This window comes from Urocitellus parryii, chromosome 1 (genome assembly GCF_045843805.1).
Source record: "Urocitellus parryii isolate mUroPar1 chromosome 1, mUroPar1.hap1, whole genome shotgun sequence".
Lineage (NCBI taxonomy): Eukaryota > Metazoa > Chordata > Mammalia > Rodentia > Sciuridae > Urocitellus > Urocitellus parryii.
The window spans coordinates 224,575,099-224,593,975 of record NC_135531.1 but is presented as its reverse complement, the minus strand read 5'-3'; the positions used below and the strand labels follow the sequence as shown (position 1 = coordinate 224,593,975).

At 38.2% G+C, this 18,877-nt stretch overlaps 1 protein-coding gene across 2 annotated transcripts in view; it reads right to left on the bottom strand.

Annotated features, from left to right (window-relative positions):
* Cybrd1 (cytochrome b reductase 1) overlaps positions 1-18,877 on the bottom strand; it is a 29,580-nt gene that overhangs the window by 9,239 nt on the left and 1,464 nt on the right. Inside the window, exon 2 of one of the 2 annotated variants that reach the window (XM_026389575.2) lies at positions 6,456-6,664. The exons of the other annotated variant lie outside the window; for it this stretch is intronic. Within the exon in view, the coding sequence (XP_026245360.1) occupies positions 6,456-6,664 (209 nt within the window). The remainder of the gene's footprint in view (positions 1-6,455; positions 6,665-18,877) is intronic. 2 annotated transcript variants of the gene reach the window in all.

The following is an 18,877-nucleotide window of genomic DNA, read 5'->3' as shown; positions in this document are numbered from 1 at the left end:
CTTGGGATCCTCCTGCCTCAGCCTCCTAAGTAGCTGGGATTACAAGAGTGTGCTGTTGTGCACAGCCAGTAGAAAATTTTATGACCTCCACACTGAAAAAATAAAGGTAGCTGGCATGGTGGTGCATACCTCCCAGCAGCTCAGGAGGCTGAGGCAATAGGATCAAAACCAGTCTCAGCAAAAGCACAAAAGCATGGAGCTAAGCAACACAGTGAGACCCTGTCTCTAAATAAAACACAAATTAGGGCTTGGGAATGTGGCTCAGTGGTCGAGTGCTCCTGAGTTCAATCCCTGGTACCCCCCCCCCTCCAAAATAATAATAAAAAAAAAACAGAGGCAACTTCAGAGAAAAGCCTCAACATCCTGCCGCCAAACCAAACCCCATTCTTTTTTCAATTACAATGGAGTTGGTGTCAGACCTTTAATTTTCCAGCCGTCTCTGCAACCTGCTTCCTTAAGATCTATTTATAAATTATTATGTCTCTTCATCATTCACAAATTCTCCTTCTTTACAGGTGTCACCCTGTCATCATTTTCACATGCCCAAGTTTCTCATAATGAAAAGTAGACATTTAAAAAAAATTTCCTCTTTTCCCTCCCTGCTTATTCAAATCATTTGACAGAGTAAACTATTTCTTTACCTTCATTCCCTCTTTAACCATTGCAATCTGGCTTCTGCACTCCAAATAACTTGGTTTCCAAGATGTTCAGTGACTTTTGTTGTTGTTATTTTTAATTATACATGACAGTAGAGTCAATTTTGTCATATTTATACTAATATGGAGTACATCTTATTCTAATTAGGATGCCCATCTTGTGCTTGTACATGATGTAGAGATTCACTGTGGTGTATTCATATATGTACACAGGAAAGTTATGTCATAGTCATTCCTCTGTCTTTCCTAATCCTCTCCCCCTCCCTTCCTTTCATTCCCCTTTGTCTAATCCACTGAACTTCTATTCTTTACCCATTCCCATTGCTGTGTATTAGCATCCACATATAACAGAGAACATTCGACCTTTGGTTTTTTGGAGATTGGCTTGTTTCACTTAGCATGATAGTCTCCACATCCATCCATTTAATGGCAAATTTCCTAAATGGGCAATTGTCAGACCCTCTTTGCATTGGACACTTCTCAAGCCCTTCCATCCCCTTTTCATCCACCCATCTGCTGAAATCTGTTAATGACTCTCATTCTTCATCTCATTTACTTTTCAAATCTGCCTTTAAAAATTCTATCTCCTCAATACCTTTAGAATCTATCCAATCTGCTTCACTGCCACTACTACTCCTGGAGGCCAACACCACTTCTCATCGGAACCTCTGTAAACACCTTCAAGCTAGATTCTCCGTATTAATCCTGCCCTAGACTGCAATTCATGTTCTGTACTCCACTCTGGGCAGTCTGGTGTCCTTCCTATTCCTCAAAGCAAAACTTTTCTCACAGGTATTTTATGCACCTGGGAGAGTCTGCCTTTTCAACACCAGGCTAACAACTTCAGATCTTGGTGTAACTTCCTGTGTCTCCTTTATCCTAAGAGAGCTCTTCCAGAACACTCCATAACCAGCATATCAATTATCTGTCTACCCCTGCAAGCTTTCTAAGGGCAGAGAGCATGTCTCTTTGAGCCTATGTTTGACTTGTAGAACAATGTATCTCCCACACTTAGCAAAGTATCTGGCACAGATATACAACTATTGAATAAATAGATGAATTTGTGAATAAAATTTCACTGACAGAAAATACATGTTCTCAAACCATGAAAGTACTTATGTCATCTTCAGGTCACAAAGGAGCCTCCCACAAGATTTATACTTCTAATGACAACAGAGCTAACTTGTATTTTTCCAGTGTGCTAAGCCCTGGGTGGAGCATTTTCATGCATTATTTGGCTCTAATTTTTATGATTTTGTGAAGTATCATGAACCTTGATTTATACATGAACAATTTCCAGAGAAATTAAATAACTTGTTCAGGGTCACCAGCTATCAAATGGATGAAACTTATTCAAAACTGAGGTCTCCCTAATTGCAAATCCTGTGTTCTTAAACAGTACCTATTCTCTGGATCTGAGCAAGGAAAAGCCAGGAGCCAGCATTCCTCCCTCAAAACAAAAGCCAAAAAGTTGTGAAACTATTTTTCTAAGAAGCCCTGTGAGCACAAAGAAAACAAGAGATAACAATCCAGAATCAATTAAAAAATAGATTCTTGGGACAATTAAAGATGTTTGTAATTTACCAAGTTTAAAATTAGAATCTATTGATGTAATCCAACTATATTAACAGATTAAAAAAGAGAAGCCATATTCATCTCAAGGCACACAGAAAAATCATTCAATAAAATTTCACATCCACTCGTGACTTAAAAATAAAATGTTTTTATAAAGATAGGAGGCAATGTGAAACACCTATACTCAATAGAACATTAGCAACATTCTTTTTAAAAAAAAACGTTGGGCAAGATGGTGCCCACCTGTTACCCCAGCAGCTCGGGAGGCAGGAGGATCACAAGTTCAAAACCAGCCTCAGCAAAACAGAAAAACAAAAAGTGGGTGAGGGGGCTGGGGATGTGGCTCAAGCGGTAGGGCGCTCGCCTGGCATGCCTGCGGCCCGGGTTCGATCCTCAGCACCACATACAAACAAAGATGTTGTGTCCGCTGAGAACTAAAAAATAAATATTAAAAAAAAAAAAAAAAGTGGGTGAGGGATGTAGTCCAGTGGTTAAATACTTGGTACCAAAAAAAAAAAAAAAAAAGAAAGAAAAGAAAACCAGGAAATGAAGAAAAAACATCAGGAGTCTGACTACCCCCAGGGGTTAGAATCCACACAAGAAATATGGGTTTGAGGTACAGTTGGATAGCTGTGTGGGAGTTCTACATTTTCTACATTAGGTTATATATAAATCATGGAAGTTAATTTTACTATAATGACTTATAAATTCCATATACACATAACAATTTGGTTTTGTTTAATGTCCCAGACGCTAAATCTCAAGTAGAAAAGAATTCTGTGCTTGAACTGATTTCAGTCCATTGAGGATGGGTGAAGAGCTTTCAACTGTTTGGGGTTGTATTGTCCTAATGTTTATCTCCTTCCATTTTGTTTTTATTGAAACAACCCTGATACTGTCTTAATTCAGTAGGTAAATCTTGATTTTAGCCTAGGGGCCAACCCAAACCCCCAACAGTGCTAAATAAAGTGAGAGGATCCAATCTTGAAAATCTCTCTCCATCTTTTCTTACTCCATGAAGGTTCTTCCTCGAGTTGGGCTGAGGGGGTGCAAACTGACCTTACAAACTCCGATAAATGGTCGCAGATGATTATACTTTGCAATTGCAGTGCACAGCAGTGTGGCTCTGACAGCCCTAAGACTACTGGTAGCTCTCAAAAAGGGGGGCTTCCTATTCTCCACCCACAAAGGGCAGTGCAGGAACCACCATCAGGAGAGAATGTTTATTCACTCAGAAAGTGAAAGTGCTTTCCCTTTTTGCTTTTAAGAAATATGACAGAAAAACATCTCCTGTATTTTGCAGTGAACAACATGGAGGCAAGAATCTTTGCTTAGCTCGGATCAGAAGTGAAGAAAGCAAGCTTTGTGATGATTTCTCTTTACAGGGAAAAGAAATGTTCTTTCACCTCATTTCTACCTGAGCATCTGGGTGGAAATTAGTAGTGTTGGCCCTACAGGGATGGGAGATCTGTTGCTCCTATGGACAGGCAATGCAAACAACTTAAAAACATTTTTTATACAACCAAGGAATAAAGCTGGAATGTAACCATCCTTCCTAGAAACAGATATAGAGCTGTTCACCTCATTCCTGAATGAATGACAAGAAGTGATCAAGCACAGGGTCCACTAACTTGCCCAGACCGACATCAAACTTGAGATCCTCCCACTTCAGCCTCCCCAGTAGCTGGGATTACAGGTGTACACCACCGTAACCTGCTTCCTGCTATTTTCTTTCAATGTCTTGAAGGAATAGTTTACGTATAGTACGTATAGTTTCCAAAAGTAAATAAATAAACACATTTAAACTTATATTCCTCCAAGAGCCATTTTAGTTAAGGCCCATGAATTTTGGAATAAGCATTCTCATTTTTTATTAATTCCTAAATATCCCTTAATTTTATATATTAAGATACAGAGCAAAGTATAATTGATTTTAGAGAATCCTAATTAAAAGACATACCTGGTATAGAAAAATATTTTATTATATATCTATTTATTCACTTTATTACTTATTATTATTATTATTATTATTATTATTATGCAAGAAATAGCTGTGACGGAGAAATATTAGAAGTTTCAGAGAGTAATAAGAAAAATAATCACTGGAATGCAGCCACTTCTGACATATACCTGTTCAGATATCCTGAGATGCCTTGGTACAGAACTAATTCAGTAAAGGCATTTTATTTAGTCCATTGTAACTACTGCACTTGGAAGCCCAGAGCCAGTGTACTTTTATGTACAAAGCAGTCTTTTACAATTTGTGTGATCAGGCAAGTAGTATAAAAATTTGTAGTATATGAAGACCTTCACAGGAAGCCATGTGCAAATCTGGATGGTTTCTATTCTGACCCTCAGAGATGTGGCCCTTCACTAAGGATGCTGAAACACAGGCTGGGTGATTGTGGGAAAGTCATGGAAATGGTAGAGCCAACTGCTGATAGGGAGGGTTGGGACCTGGCAGACCTGGGTCTGCATCCCAGCTCTGCCAATGCCTGTGTACTTCTGGGAAGATTATTTCCCCTGTACCCTGGGCATCTGTACCAGTATTTCATCTAAAGGAACAAGCAACATATGTAAATGCTTTGCAGCATATGGGCTCTAGAAGCATTCTGCATTCTGATGTGGTGCAGGGGAACTGAGACAAAGAGAGAGGAACTGACTTCTCAAAGCAAAATAGAGGGGCTGGGGCTATAGCTCAGTGGCAGAGCACTTGCCTAGCATGTGTGAGGCACTGGGTTCAATCCTCAGCACCACATAAAAATAAACAGATAAAACAAAGGCATTTTGTCCATCTACAACTAAAAAAAGGTTTTAAAAAAAGGCAAAATAGAGAACTGAGAGCAGTCCTACAGAGATGCCAATAAGCCACACAGGTCCAAAGCAACTGGCAGATCTCAGTGGGCTCTGCTCTTGCCATCCTCCTGTCTGAGGAGAGAGACCACATCAGTTGGTAGCAATGGAGAAATGGAATGTTTACCTCAGATTATTCATGAGGAAGCTGCCTCTCAGATGTGAGCCCATGACTGAAAATATTGCGGGAAAATTAAGGAGAACAGAAGAGCTGAGCTGGCTCAGCCATTCACTTGGAGTATTTGCCTTGTTCTTTCTGGATTAGGAAGATCATCGTTGATAGATATAGGGTCTGCTCTGTGCTTCTCTCCTTTCAGGCTCCTTTCCATTCCCAACCTCTACATCCAAGCTGGTTAAATTTAAATAATTAATAGTGTCCATAGAAATAGCAACTTTTATTTAATGAAAATTGTTTTTTAAAAAGTTTTTAAAAACTTTTATATATATATATAATAAAAAAATGACAGATGTTTGGTGACAGTCCCTATTTTTTAAATGGGTCATATAGTTTAGGATAAGCCTTGGGTTTTGTGAATCCACTCAAGTCTTATTCCTCCTATATCCCCAGAAAAGTGAAGTTCCCAATGATATTCTAGTCAAGCAGTTCAGTAGATACTGTGCTAATTAAGGAAGGAAACTGAATCAATACAGCTTACAAAGATTTTTTTTTCACAAAATGGTTAAGACCCAAAAGACAACATTAACTTTTAATTTAGTGACCCAGAACATCCAATTACCTATCAACTCTACAAAATTATGTTTAAACATAGTGCTCTTAGACTATATGTCTTTACAAAGTGAAGGGAAGACAAGGGGAAAATAAAACAATCAATGTGCCCTCCAAATCTAGCCAAAAGTTATAAATTAGTCTCTCCCCTCAGAAAAGTAAACAGAGAATGTGGAAAAGAAGGTTATAGCTCTTGCCTATGCTAGTTTATTCAGCATACAGAACTCCAAAGTCTGAGCAATATCAGTCTAGATGTTAGGAGATGGTAATGTCCCTGCAACAGATGTTCATATTATAAATCTCACGGGGCTGGGGATGTGGCTCAAGCGGTAGTGCGCTCGCCTGGCATGCGTGCGGTCCGGGTTTGATCCTCAGCACCACATACAAACAAAGATGTTGTGTCCGCAGAGAACTAAACAATAAATATTAAAATTCTCTCTCTCTCTACCTCTCTCTACCTCTCTCTCTCTTTAAAAAAATAAAATAAATAAATCTCACATTCAAGCTCATAGACGTGAATTCTGCAGTTCCAGAACCCACTTGGGGGAAGAGTTAAAATGGTAACAAATGTAAAGCATGCTTAGAAAACATTTATGGTCTCTGAATTGTTTTGCTTTTTATATCTTGTTTATAAATACACTGACCTGTAAGACATAGCATATGACAGCTGCCAGTCCAACCCAGCTGTGAAGACTGTACATATTGGGGATACTTTGGGCATTGTGGAAATCAAAAACGGCCACCAGAGCGATAACTGCAAGAATGGTAGCAACACCATTTAACCCTGCATGAATGGATTTCATCAGGAACTTGCTGCATTTCCAGGTCCATGGCAGTCTGTAGACGATGATGGCTAAGGAGACAGAAAGTGTTTTTAAAGAATCAACACAAAATAAACAACTCAACCCAGTAGACACTTTCTTTTGTAAGACCCCTTTCCCTTGGCTTCCACTTCTCACATACTCCTGCCCCTCAGTGCCTCATTCTTGGGCTCCTTTACTGCTATTCTACTCCTGAGTACATGCCCAAAAGAAATATGTACATATGTTCACTAAAAAACACTAGAATGTTACTAGCAGCACCATTTATAATAGTCAAAACCCTGGAAAACTTCCCAATAGCTCATCAATAGAATGAATAAATAAATTATGATATATTCACGCTATGAAATAATATACAGCAAAGAAATGAATGATCTATAATTAGTACTACATCCAACGATAGGAATCAACCTACAAAGCGAATCCCAAGAAGGCAGACATTAACAAGTATACAGTTATGATTCAATATGTATAAACGGTAAAAACAGACAAAACTCATCTCTTCAGTTAGAGAAGTCAGTGGTGGTCCTTCTGAGGAAGGGGTACCACAGGCAATAGAACACGCCAGAAAGTCCAAAAGTTCCTATTGATATTGTTTCTCAGTCTGGATGCTGGTGTTCACTAAGAAAAGATTCATCTATATGTATATGCACATAGATTAAACTTAAAATTTTTTCAAAGCCTTTCTACTCAAGAGTCCTGATTTAAGCAATAGATTATATGGCCACCTTATCCAGAATGCAATTAATTTTTGTTCTGAAGAACATATTCTGTAAAAAAAAAATAAATTAAAAAAAGAGGGAAAAAAAAGAACATATTCTGCCATTATCCGTATCTCTCGTTCATGTATTTAAAAAAATTAAATGTGTGGAAACGTGTGGCAGATTTAAAAAGTTTAAAGAATACTTCCTTGATAGATGTATTCCACGCTATCAGCAATTTATCATGGACATTTCTTAATTCTAGCAAATAAAAAAGAATCCTAACTATCAAAGACATTTATAATTTGACTATATAAAACTTCTTAGGATCATATAAATGTAAGGGATTATTTAGTCCCTTCTCAGGCAAAAATACATCTAAACCTACAAAGATAGATGCAAATGCAGCCTCTTTAAAGTTTTCCGTGTAAGAGTCATTCTTCCTAATTTTTGGACACTTTTCAACATTCGATAGCCTTCACCATCAGAACAGTATTCCTTTTATTTAATCCAAACTCTGAAGGACTGCTCCTTACCAATTTCAGTGTGCATATAGGTATCTTAAAAGTGTTGATTGATTATACCTCCTTGATAACATGGAGACTTTGGATAATGAATCTTTTCAAACCAGTAATTTTAATATCTTGAAAAGCAAACTTTTAAAACTAGCTCTAGGTCCCTTCTCACCTCTATTCTATCTTCTCTGAGTACATTAATGTGTCTTGCTATTTCTCTCTTGAATCAACAGAGCCTGCGACAGACCCAGGTTCAAAAAATGTAACTCCATAAGTATTTTTAAAATTCTTATTTAATTGTAGATTTACATGCGGTTGTAAGAAATAATACAAAAAAGATCTCACATACTCTTCACTCAGTTTCCCCCTAAAGTAACATCTTACGTAACTATAGTACAATATCACATCCAGGAAGTTTAGGTGGATATAATCCACTGACCCAAATCAGAGTTCACCAGTTTTATCTTATTTGTACGTGACCTATAAGCATTTATAAAAAAAAATGTTTGCAAAGTACGTTCTATACACTAGTCAAAGTCTAGAAATCAAAGTGATGTGAAGTCAAACATTGGTTTACCCACCTCATACTTTTTCTCCCCTGAGGGTTGAGAGCACACCCTATATAATTCTCTAGTTTTCAGGGAGAGCAAATCCTCTCTACCCAATGACTAAGTGACCATTTATCCTCTGCTGAGAGCCATAGCCAACTAGGAATGACATGGCATTTTTGGTTGAAAGGTGACCCCAGCAAGCCATTGAGATGATAATGATTATGTTAAGATGTGCATTCAATTGGAGATTAGACCCCTGCTGTCTGCCTAGGCCTGCTACTTTGGAGCTCTCACGGGACTCCCGGAGAGTTCCCATTGGTTGGGGAAGTGCGGTAGGAAGGAATTCTGGAGGAGGGATTTCCTGTTGGTGTAGTGTGTCCCGAGAGAACGCCCCGTGCATGATTTGCAGGAGAATTCCCGGGGAGCGTGTGTGGAGTGTGCTGGTGGAGTTCAGAAATAAAGTTTGTTCCTGCTTCAGTGGCTCGTGATTTGTGCCCAGCCAGACTGCGGCAATCCACAAATGGAGCCTTTTGCAAAATGTGTGATTACGCAGTAGTAAAATAAAAATGTGCAATATCTAAAGACATGTGTTATTCATCTCCCCCCTCCTGGTTTAACCTCATTTGTAACACACACACACACACACACATACACACACTTGCTTGGGAACAGACACAATGCTCGTGTCTATTTACATTTTAATTCTCAACTCTCTAAGAAAGGTGTGATTATTATCACTGTTATACAGAGGAAGAAGCTGAGTCACAGAGAGGATAAGCAGTTTGTTCAACCTCAATAAATGCTTTATAATGTTATTGCTAACAGGGCACAATGGTGTGCACCTGTAATCCCAGCTTCTTGGGAGGCTGAGGCATAAGATTGCAAGTTCCAGGTCAGCTTGGGCAACACAGTGAGACTCCATCTCAAAATACTTATATATTATTATCATCACCATATTATCAACCAAGCACCTGCAGGAAGAAATCTTAGGTGAGTGAACTTGAACAACTATATAAAAGGAAGTAATCAGGATGTGTTTGCTTGAAAAGCAAATTATAGGGCTGGGGACGTGGCTCAAGCGGTAGCGTGCATGCGTGTGGCCCGGGTTCGATCCTCAGCACCACATACCAACAAAGATGTTGTGTCCGCCGAGAACTAAAAAAAATAAATATTAAAAATTCTCTCTCTCTCTCTCTCTCTCTCTCTCTCTCTTTTAAAAAAAAATTCTCTCTCTCTCTCTCTCTCTCTCTCTCTCTCTCCTCTCTCACTCTCTCTTTAAAAAAAAAAGCAAATTATAACAGTATACCATATACAGCTTTTTCTCTCTTACCTGGATGACAGTTTATCAAAAATTCCCCAAATAAAACTAATTTCTGCAGTTAAAAGTCAGGATTAGCTTCTACAACTAAAAGGAGTTGCAAGGGTGACCAGGGAACCTTGGAATATAGTTTCTTGACTTGGGTACCCAGGTGTGTCCATGTTGGGAAAACACCTCACATGACTTAGGCACTCTTGTGCATGCTGTTCTTCAAAAAAAAAAAAAAAATTTAAGAAATTGTTGCCAAAAACCCCAAGACCACTGCATTCCCAGTGAAGACTCTGTACTCTTCCCCATGCCTGAGGCACAGGAATGTGTCAAGTTTTTCATAACACGGAAATCTATTCCTTTTGAATGTCAAAACTTGATTTTTAAACTTTTCACCTTCACTCAAATGTTTGTTGTTTGTTTTTCATTTTATTTTTTATTTTTTTTTTGAGAAAGGATTTCAAAGACAGGCTGGTCTTGAACTCCCACATCAGCTTCCAAGTAGCAAGTTTTGCAAATGGGCTGCATACTAGCTTTCTTTCTCCAGCAGTTGCATGAATGGAACCTATTTAATTCCTCATAGATGATGTTAGGTTATTAACAAAACACCAATCATTATCCTATTACTTTAGAAGGAAGATCTCATTTGCATCTGATCCAAATGGACCTAGACAATTGTGGTTTTAGAGGCCCTGGGTCTATCTTGGGTTTTCCTACATCTTCTTCTTGTCAGGTTAGGGTGCCTCTCTCTTTCATCACCCAATTTTATGCTTCATTCTCACCAGCACTGATTACTGGCATATAGATTTTCATGGTGCCCCAAATCTTAACATCTACTAAATCTGAGTAGCAAATATATGGGGATCTATTATATAATTTTTGGTATGGTTGGAAGAGTTCTTTATAGTTTTAAAGTTAAAACAATATTTTTGTGAGCTTGCAAACCCAGTAGTCAATTAGTCTCAAGTGCTCAACAGGCAGCTGGTGGAGTCTTATGGGCTCTTCCAAGTGAGGCACACAGGGTTTTCTGCCCTGGCTACACAGGGGCTCGGCTGCACAGATGAATGTGCTTCAAAATGCTCCCTGGGATAAGCAAAGGTTCAATGTAAAATCATGCATTTCAATGAGCTGTTTATATGCTTTAAAAAAACAAACAGCTGAAATATGGTAGACCTTAAGGAAAAAAGGGGAAGTTTAACAAACCAGATCACATTTCTTAAGGAAGAAGCTATTCTCAACAATTATAAAAACTGCCTGCAGCGTGGAATTTAAATATTTCTTGCTTCTTTGGCTTGGCACTTACCTAGACACCATTCCTGAGGTTCAATGAGAAGGAAGAAGAGGTCTGCTAAACCCACAAGAAGGAGAAGTGGTATAAAACAGCTACTTGTGACTGGAACAAGGGTTATCTGTTGGAGGCTCTAATTACCAAGACTATTTTTTTTTCCACAAAAAATAAGGGGAAGCGTGAATTATATATGTGATAAATACATTTTAAATCTTTTCAAAGAAAAGCTATTGTTGGTGGAACATGCTAGTGTTCTAATTTAGAAATAAAGGAAGGATTGAAGAGGGAAAGAAATTAGTAACTGTATATAATTATTCTCTAGACAATGAAGAAGAAAATACAGTAACTAGATTTTGAATTTAATTATTGGAAAATTTCTCAGCTCCTAGTTGTATAATCAAAACTCAGAAATATAAGAAAAAACATTCTTTAAGTAATCTCTGGTTTGGCATCACTTTCTCCCCCACATTATATAACTATATATAAGGTTTTATATATATATGCAAGTTGGTCTTATGGAAGGTAAGATGAGAATCTATCAAAGTGGGAGCAGATGAGGAAGGAGTGCTTGGAGGGAGAGGAACATCCCCAGACATGAAAAGCACTGTGACTCTAGTTCCTCTTAGTTTCTGTCTTGTGATTTATGAGGTAGAAATATACTTATTTTGTTCATCATCACATCCCAGAAGTTGGCATGGAGCCTGGCACACAATAGGAATTCAGTAAGTATACGTGAAAATGTAAACTTTTTTTGGGAGGGAGTACTTGACCACTGAGCCACATCCCCAGTCCTATTTTTTTGTATTTTATTTAGAGACAGGGTCTCAACGAGTTGTTTAGCACCCCGCTTTTTGCTGAGGCTGCCTCTGAACTCACGATCCTCCTGTTTCAGCCTTCAGAGCCACTGGGATTACAGGCCATGTGCCACGGTGTCCGGCTGAAAAAGTAAATCCTATTTATTTATTTATTTATTTTAGTTGTTGATGGACTTTTATTTTATTCATTAATTTATATGTGGTGCTGAGAATCGAACCCAGTGCCTCACACATATGAGGCAAGTGCTCTACCACTGAGCCACAACCCCAGCCCCAATGAAAAAGTAAATCTTAATAAAGCACAGTAATCATTCAGTATTCCCAGCAAAAGAGCAGATCCTCTTTTGATATTATTTTCAAATTTATTTTTTTTAATTTTTAAAAAATTGTCAATGGATCTTTTTATTTTATTTATTTATTTGTATACAATGCTGAGGATTGAACTCAGGGCCTCACACATGCCAGGCAAGCACTCTACCATTGAGCAACAACTCCAGCCCCTCAAACTTATTACAGTCAAAAAAATTATTTGTGATATACAATATGATATTTTGATACATGTGTACATTGTGAAGTGGCTATATCAAACTATTTAACATATCCATCCCCTTACTTACCAATTTTTGTTATGATAGATCTTCTTTTAAAAGGTACAAATCAAAAACTCAAGACAAATTGTCCTGCTGACCCAAGTACTAGCTAATATGAGACCAAGAAATCCTTTCAAGTAAGTAAAAAAGATTCTGCACTTAGGCCTGCGTAACGGCTTTAAGTTAATTTAAAAATAAGTTATTGAGCTCAAACTACACTGGGATTTTAAACATAAATTCTACTTAAACATTCTGTGTCATGATAATTTCCTCCCTCTGAATAAAGTCTTATTTTTTGCTTCTTGATAGAATACTTAGAACAGGATTATCTATCTTTACAACTCATTTTCCTGTCCACCCATGACTTTACCAGATTCTATCCAAAGGACCTCAAGTTGAAATTGAAAAAAAAAAAAAAAAGAATCCCCTTTAAATTCCTGCAGCAGCTGTCAGAGAATCAGACCTCTGAAATGTGCCTGGGCCTGTGTATCTGCACTGTCTCATTGCATGAATATCATGAAAACAAGAAACATCTCTCTAAAGTGACTGAAATCATCCCAAAGGCAGCTACTTGGGATCAAATAGAAAAAGATCAATTTATTGGCTAGACATTTATAAATAAATATCCAGAAATTTTGTTTTCTTAGAAAGATCAGCTAACCAGGTATGATGCTACATGCCTGAAATCCCAGTAACTTAGCACTGAGCCAACAGAAAAACAAATTCAAGACCAGACTGGGAAACTGAGCAAGACCCTGCCTCAAAATAGAGGCAAAATAGAATAAAAAGGGCTGAAGATGTAGCTCAATAGTAAAGTACCCCTGGGTTCAATCCCTAGTACCACTAAAGGAAGGGAGGGAAGGAAGAAAGGAGGGAAAGAGGGGAAAAGAAAAGAAATATCAGCTATATCCAGCTATAGTTTCTTGTGTCTCATATGAATATTATGACAGATTAGAAACAGTCCTGGTTCACATATCACCTAGTTGTCTGATGTGGCCAAATTCAAATGAGAATTTGAATTTAAGGTCCCATACAGTTTTAAGTATTCAGGGATCAGTATAACTTACATTCTTAGAAATAAAAAACCATTTATCCTCTCTAGCCAATTCAAATGTGAACAACTTATAGACATGACTGCATCTTTTTTTTTTGGGGGGGGGGCGGGGTGGTGGTGCTGGGGATGAAACCCAGGGCCACACACATGCTAAGCAATCATTCTGCTACTGACCTGTAACTCCTACTGAGCAATTGAGCAGAGCTCTCTCTGCTTCCTGGCTGCCATGTCCATCACACCCTTCTGCTATGATGTCCTACCTTACCTCAGACCCAGAGCTATGGAGTCAGCTGACCATAGACTAAACCTCTGCAACAGTGAACCAAAATAAACTTTTCCTTCTCTAAATTGTTCTCGTCAGGTCTTTTGGTCATGAAGATGAAAAATCTGACTAAAATATAAAGTATCTGGAATTAGACTTGGATCTATATTTTTGGAGGCCACTATTCAACCCACTGCATATCCCTTGTAGGAATTCTGGAAATGAGGACTAGAGTATTACAAGAGAAAATGGTTCCTACAGGGTGTGATCCACCCGTATGCATCTCATCTCCTGGTATCTGAGCTGGAATCTGGAAAGAGGACTGTTTAAGGAGAGCTATATGTATGGTTAAATGAATTACTGAGGCCAGGGTGCCCACCAAAGAGGAATACCTGATGCTGCCCTACTAGCAACCTCAGGTTCCTGTCCTATGTCCTGCTGAACTGACTGATTCTCACTATGGTCCTGGTAGTTTCTCGTGTCTGAATGTTGTGCTGACCCAGGGAAGACATGCGGTGATACTCCATTCTAAATCCACTTCACTTAATTACTTCATACACTCAATCCTTGTAGGTGTGACTCCTGGTTTAAAGGATTGGCCAAACCTTCATTAATTCAAAGAATATCTGTTGAATGCCTACTCCATGTTAGGTAATGCTATGGATACATTAGTGAAGAAAACAGACAAAATCCCTACCCTTGGGTAGCTTGCATTCTAGTAGAAAAAGAGAAATAATAAATTAGTAATTTAAATAGTCAGTGGTCAGAATATGGTCAGAATTTGGATAATAATATATCTAAATTTCTGATGGATTGGATAAGAAGTGTGGAAGAGAGGAATAAAGAATGATTGTATAGTTCCGAACATCTAGAAAGATGAGGTTGCCATTTACTGAAATGGTAGAACTTATAAGATAAGTGTTTGGGGACATGTGAGGAATATCAAGAGCTGAGATTTGGACATGTCTATTTAACATCCAAATAAATAGTTTGTATAGGCAGATGAATATCTGGTTCTAGAGTTCAGGAGAGAATATGGGGTGAGTATATAAAGATGGGAGAGCTCAGTGTATAGATGGCACTTAAAGCCTGGAAGGTGGGTGAGACCACCACAGGAAGGAATGCAGGAAAACTGAAGTACTTAGAAGAATGAACCCTGGGAGCTCTAACCTGAAATAATCAGGGAGATGGGGAGCAACCTGCAAAGGAGATAGAGGAGGGGTGGCCAAGAAAGAGAGAACAGCCAAGGAGATGGGTGTCCTAGAAGCTACTCAATCCACCAAGTGAAGGAAGAGAGGAATGAGGGGTCACTTATGTCAAATACAAACTTCCAGCCAGGCAACAGGAGGTCTGAGAATTGACCACTGGTATAAGCAATGTGGAAGCAATTGATTATTACTTCAAGAACAATTTTGTGGAGCAGAACAAGAGAGCCTGATTAGAGAAGGTTCAAGGGAGGACAGAGAAAAAGAATTAGAGACTATAGATACAGACTCATATTTCAAAATGTTCTACAGTAAGGCCAGAAGAAAATTGAGGCGGTCGCTTGGGAGGGATACAGGGGAGAGAGACAGAGATAGATGGGTGTGGGGAGAGAGAGATTAAGACGACATAAACTATCACATATTGGAAATAATCTAAGGGAGGAGGTGAGAAACTTAATGATGCAGAAGAAAAGAGGGAGAATTAAGTGCTGTCCTTAGGTAGGCAAGAGGAGGAACAGAAGATACTACTCAGTAATGAACTAATGAGCTCTGTAGCTTAAAATAAAGATGCCTTTCCAGTACAACTGCATGTCCAGTCTTCCCTGAAGTTGACTAAGCAGTGTTTCTAAATTTTTGAATAGGATAACCACTAGGGGACAGGAAAGGCACTTTTAGTTCAGATGTTGTTGTTATCGTTACAATTCAGTAGCTGCAAAACTGGATTTTGTTACTAGCAATTTAACTATGGTGCAGAAATAATTATTTATTAATTCAGCAACTATTTATTGGCCTATCATGTGTCAGTTCTAGGTGCTGGAGATTGAGCAGTGAACAAAATAAGCATATCTAAAACATTTATACTAGCTAGTGCATTTATTTATAACAAAAAATGTGTTCTGAGTTGCTTCCAATTATGTCTTTGTTTTGAAAAAACCCTCCTTTCTCTAATACTGATAGGTTTTGTTATAGAAGCCTGTTTTTCCCCTGGCTAGTTTTGGAATAGATGTTTGGGGCACTTCCTCAAATATCTTCTTTGCAAGAGGCTTTTCAAATATATTTAATTGATCTTGAAATTTAGTCACTTTTACATAGATTAATAGGATATCTCAATTTCCTTTTAAGAACTGCTCTTGATTTCTGTTAGTCTTTTAAATGTTACTTAAATGTAGTTATATTATATCTCACAAAACCAACTTGAGATCATTAAACTATTTAATTTCCCTTCCTTTAACTTACACCACAAAAGGAGTTCCACACATGGGAAAGTACAAGTATAGAATTGCTAAGACTTCTTCGGCTAAAGTAGACACCTGAATTTTCTACCTTTTACTAAAGAACACATTCCACCTTGTTGAACCTTTTAAAAGACCAAATGCTACTTTGAGAGCATTTATTCATTGTAGTCTTTTCTTCGGCCTTCTTTACAAGGGTTGTTTCTCTGATTTCCTGGCAATATACTTAATTTCATGGGAATCATTGCTTTTAGAGAAGCACAAAGCCTCTTCTAAATTCTTCCTCATTAGTGTCAGAGACTGTTAGGTAGATTTCTCTTATTTAAGATTTTGTTTAGCAGGGCACAGTGGCATGTGCCTGTAATCCCAGCTACATGGGAGGCTGAGGCAGCAGATCACTTGAGCCCAGGAATTAAAGGCAAGCAAGACTTCATTTAAAAAATTTTTTTGTTTTACATTTTCCATAATCTGTTATACTTTAATTTAGAATACATATATTTTCCAAAATATATTTGGAGTACACTTGATTGTGTGTGTGCATGGGGGTGAGGGAGATTTTATTTTTCAACTTCTATATTAGTCTTACTTTCTTCAAGGCTTAAAGTATTTCAGACCCATATTTGTTCTTAACATAGTTTCAAATTCTGTTTATGTTTGTATACTGTATTTGTAAAGCACTCTATGCTTAGAGTAATAACTATATGTTAGCTTTCCCATCCTCATCTCCAAATATCTGTGTATTATATAAGTGTTCTATTACATCATGTTCATTATTAGAGATCTAAAATCTCATAGTCTTAAAGTTTCCTCCCTAAAGCAATAACATACAGTAAAGAAGTCCAGTATAACATGGATAGTCTGTAACATGTGTGTGCCTCACTGTCAATAAAGTCAACTACAGACTGTCTGACTTAGGATGGTTTGACTTAATGGTTGTTTGACTTTTTACAGTGGTACCAAAGCCACATGCATTCAGTAGAACTGTGCTTCAGATTTTGAATTCTGATCTCTTCCCAGGCTAGCCATATGATTATACTCTCGAGATGGTGAGCAGTGGCAATGAGCCATAGCTCCCAGTTAGCTACACCATCATAACATTCAATGCTCTACAGAGCATTGTACAGTGATGCTAACCCAGAGTAGATTAGGAATATGCATTTTCAAGTTATACTATTTTCAACATATGATAGGTTTATTGGAAATATAACTCCATAATAAACCAAGTAGCTTCTTTATTTACTTCTCTTCCCCGGACACTTCCTACTGCTTGGCTGAGTATGTGTGAGCCAAGATACAGGAGAACCAGGGAGGATTATGTATGGGGTCTACATATATGAAAAAGTTTATGTTCATGTCAGTTACATGTACTACATGATTAAAACGCTTTGCAAATTCAGGATCCAAACAATAAACAGGGTGGGTAATGTTGACAAGACAAACATTGAAATATTAACACAAAAGAGAGTGACTAAACCTAAAAAAAATGAGGTTTGCATAACGGCAATACATGAAAAATGCCCCAATATCCGTTTACATATTTTTGCCCCAAAGGAAGTATAAACAGATTAACAGAAATCCACAATTTAGAGAAATCAGAAAATCTTTTACACAAACTGTGTAATGGATTATAATGTGAATAAAGAGTTTCAAAATGTATTTTAAGTAAAGCTTTTGACTTCTCTGAAGAGAAGACTGAAAAGAATAAGTTCATTGTCCTAAAAGCAGAGAACTCCTTGAAAGTTAGGCCATTGAAAGGACTTAGGCTACTTCCGTGGGTATGTTACTTAACTCCTCAGTCCTTCAGTTTACTCATATAATACATTTAGTGGACACACAAAATTTAAACGCTTTGACTGTGTCCTCTGTGGGAAGTCAGGCAACAAGCACTACCACCTGTGTTCCCCTAACCTCAATTATTAGAACACACTTCAAGCCTTTGAAGAGCTTCTCGGTTTTAGGGGCTGCTTTCAGAGGTGGAGGGAAGAGATGAAAAGACTATTCCTACCACTTTGAATAAACAGAATGTGTCCACAACTCTGGTCAAACTAAAAGGCTCCACCGTGAAGGAAAGTGTACTGGTGACATCAACTTTGGAATTTGAGTATTTTCCCCCCTCCTTTTAGTGCAGTAGCAAAACATCTGGGAATTATGCAACAAAATAACTCGGATGACCAGTGACGCTCACACCCTGAGGAGCATACCAGGGAAGCCTCCAAAGGCTGAGCATTAGTAACACCGTCCACTACACCCAGAATTGAGAACTTGCTCAAAGTTGTAGCACAAGTTTAAAAAGGAAAAACAAAACCAAAACGTCTCTTTAGAAATGAGGCCAGGGTTTTTTTCTTCACTTGTTTGTGGGTAATTAAATATTGGTGAAGAAAAGGCAGCCTGCCCAGGGGCCAGGTAGAAGATTCCCGCTGGTGGGCATCTCTTTCCCAATTCAGTCCATTTCTCACGATAATTTTCTGCAACATAACTCCAGCCCACCAATTTCTACAAGTTGCTAAATGTATTCTCAAGGCCACCGCCTTGATTTCACTTTTGAGAAAGTGGTTACAAATAAATGGTGCTTGCGCCACTACCTAGAGGTTCCTCCAGCCAAGCCGCTGAAGACAACTGTCAGTAGGTCGTGAGACCTACCTAACGACAATAAACCCCACATAGACTGAGCCTCCCTCTGAACGCCTCTCCCATCCAGCCTCATCCCGGAAGAAGTAGGCCGGGAG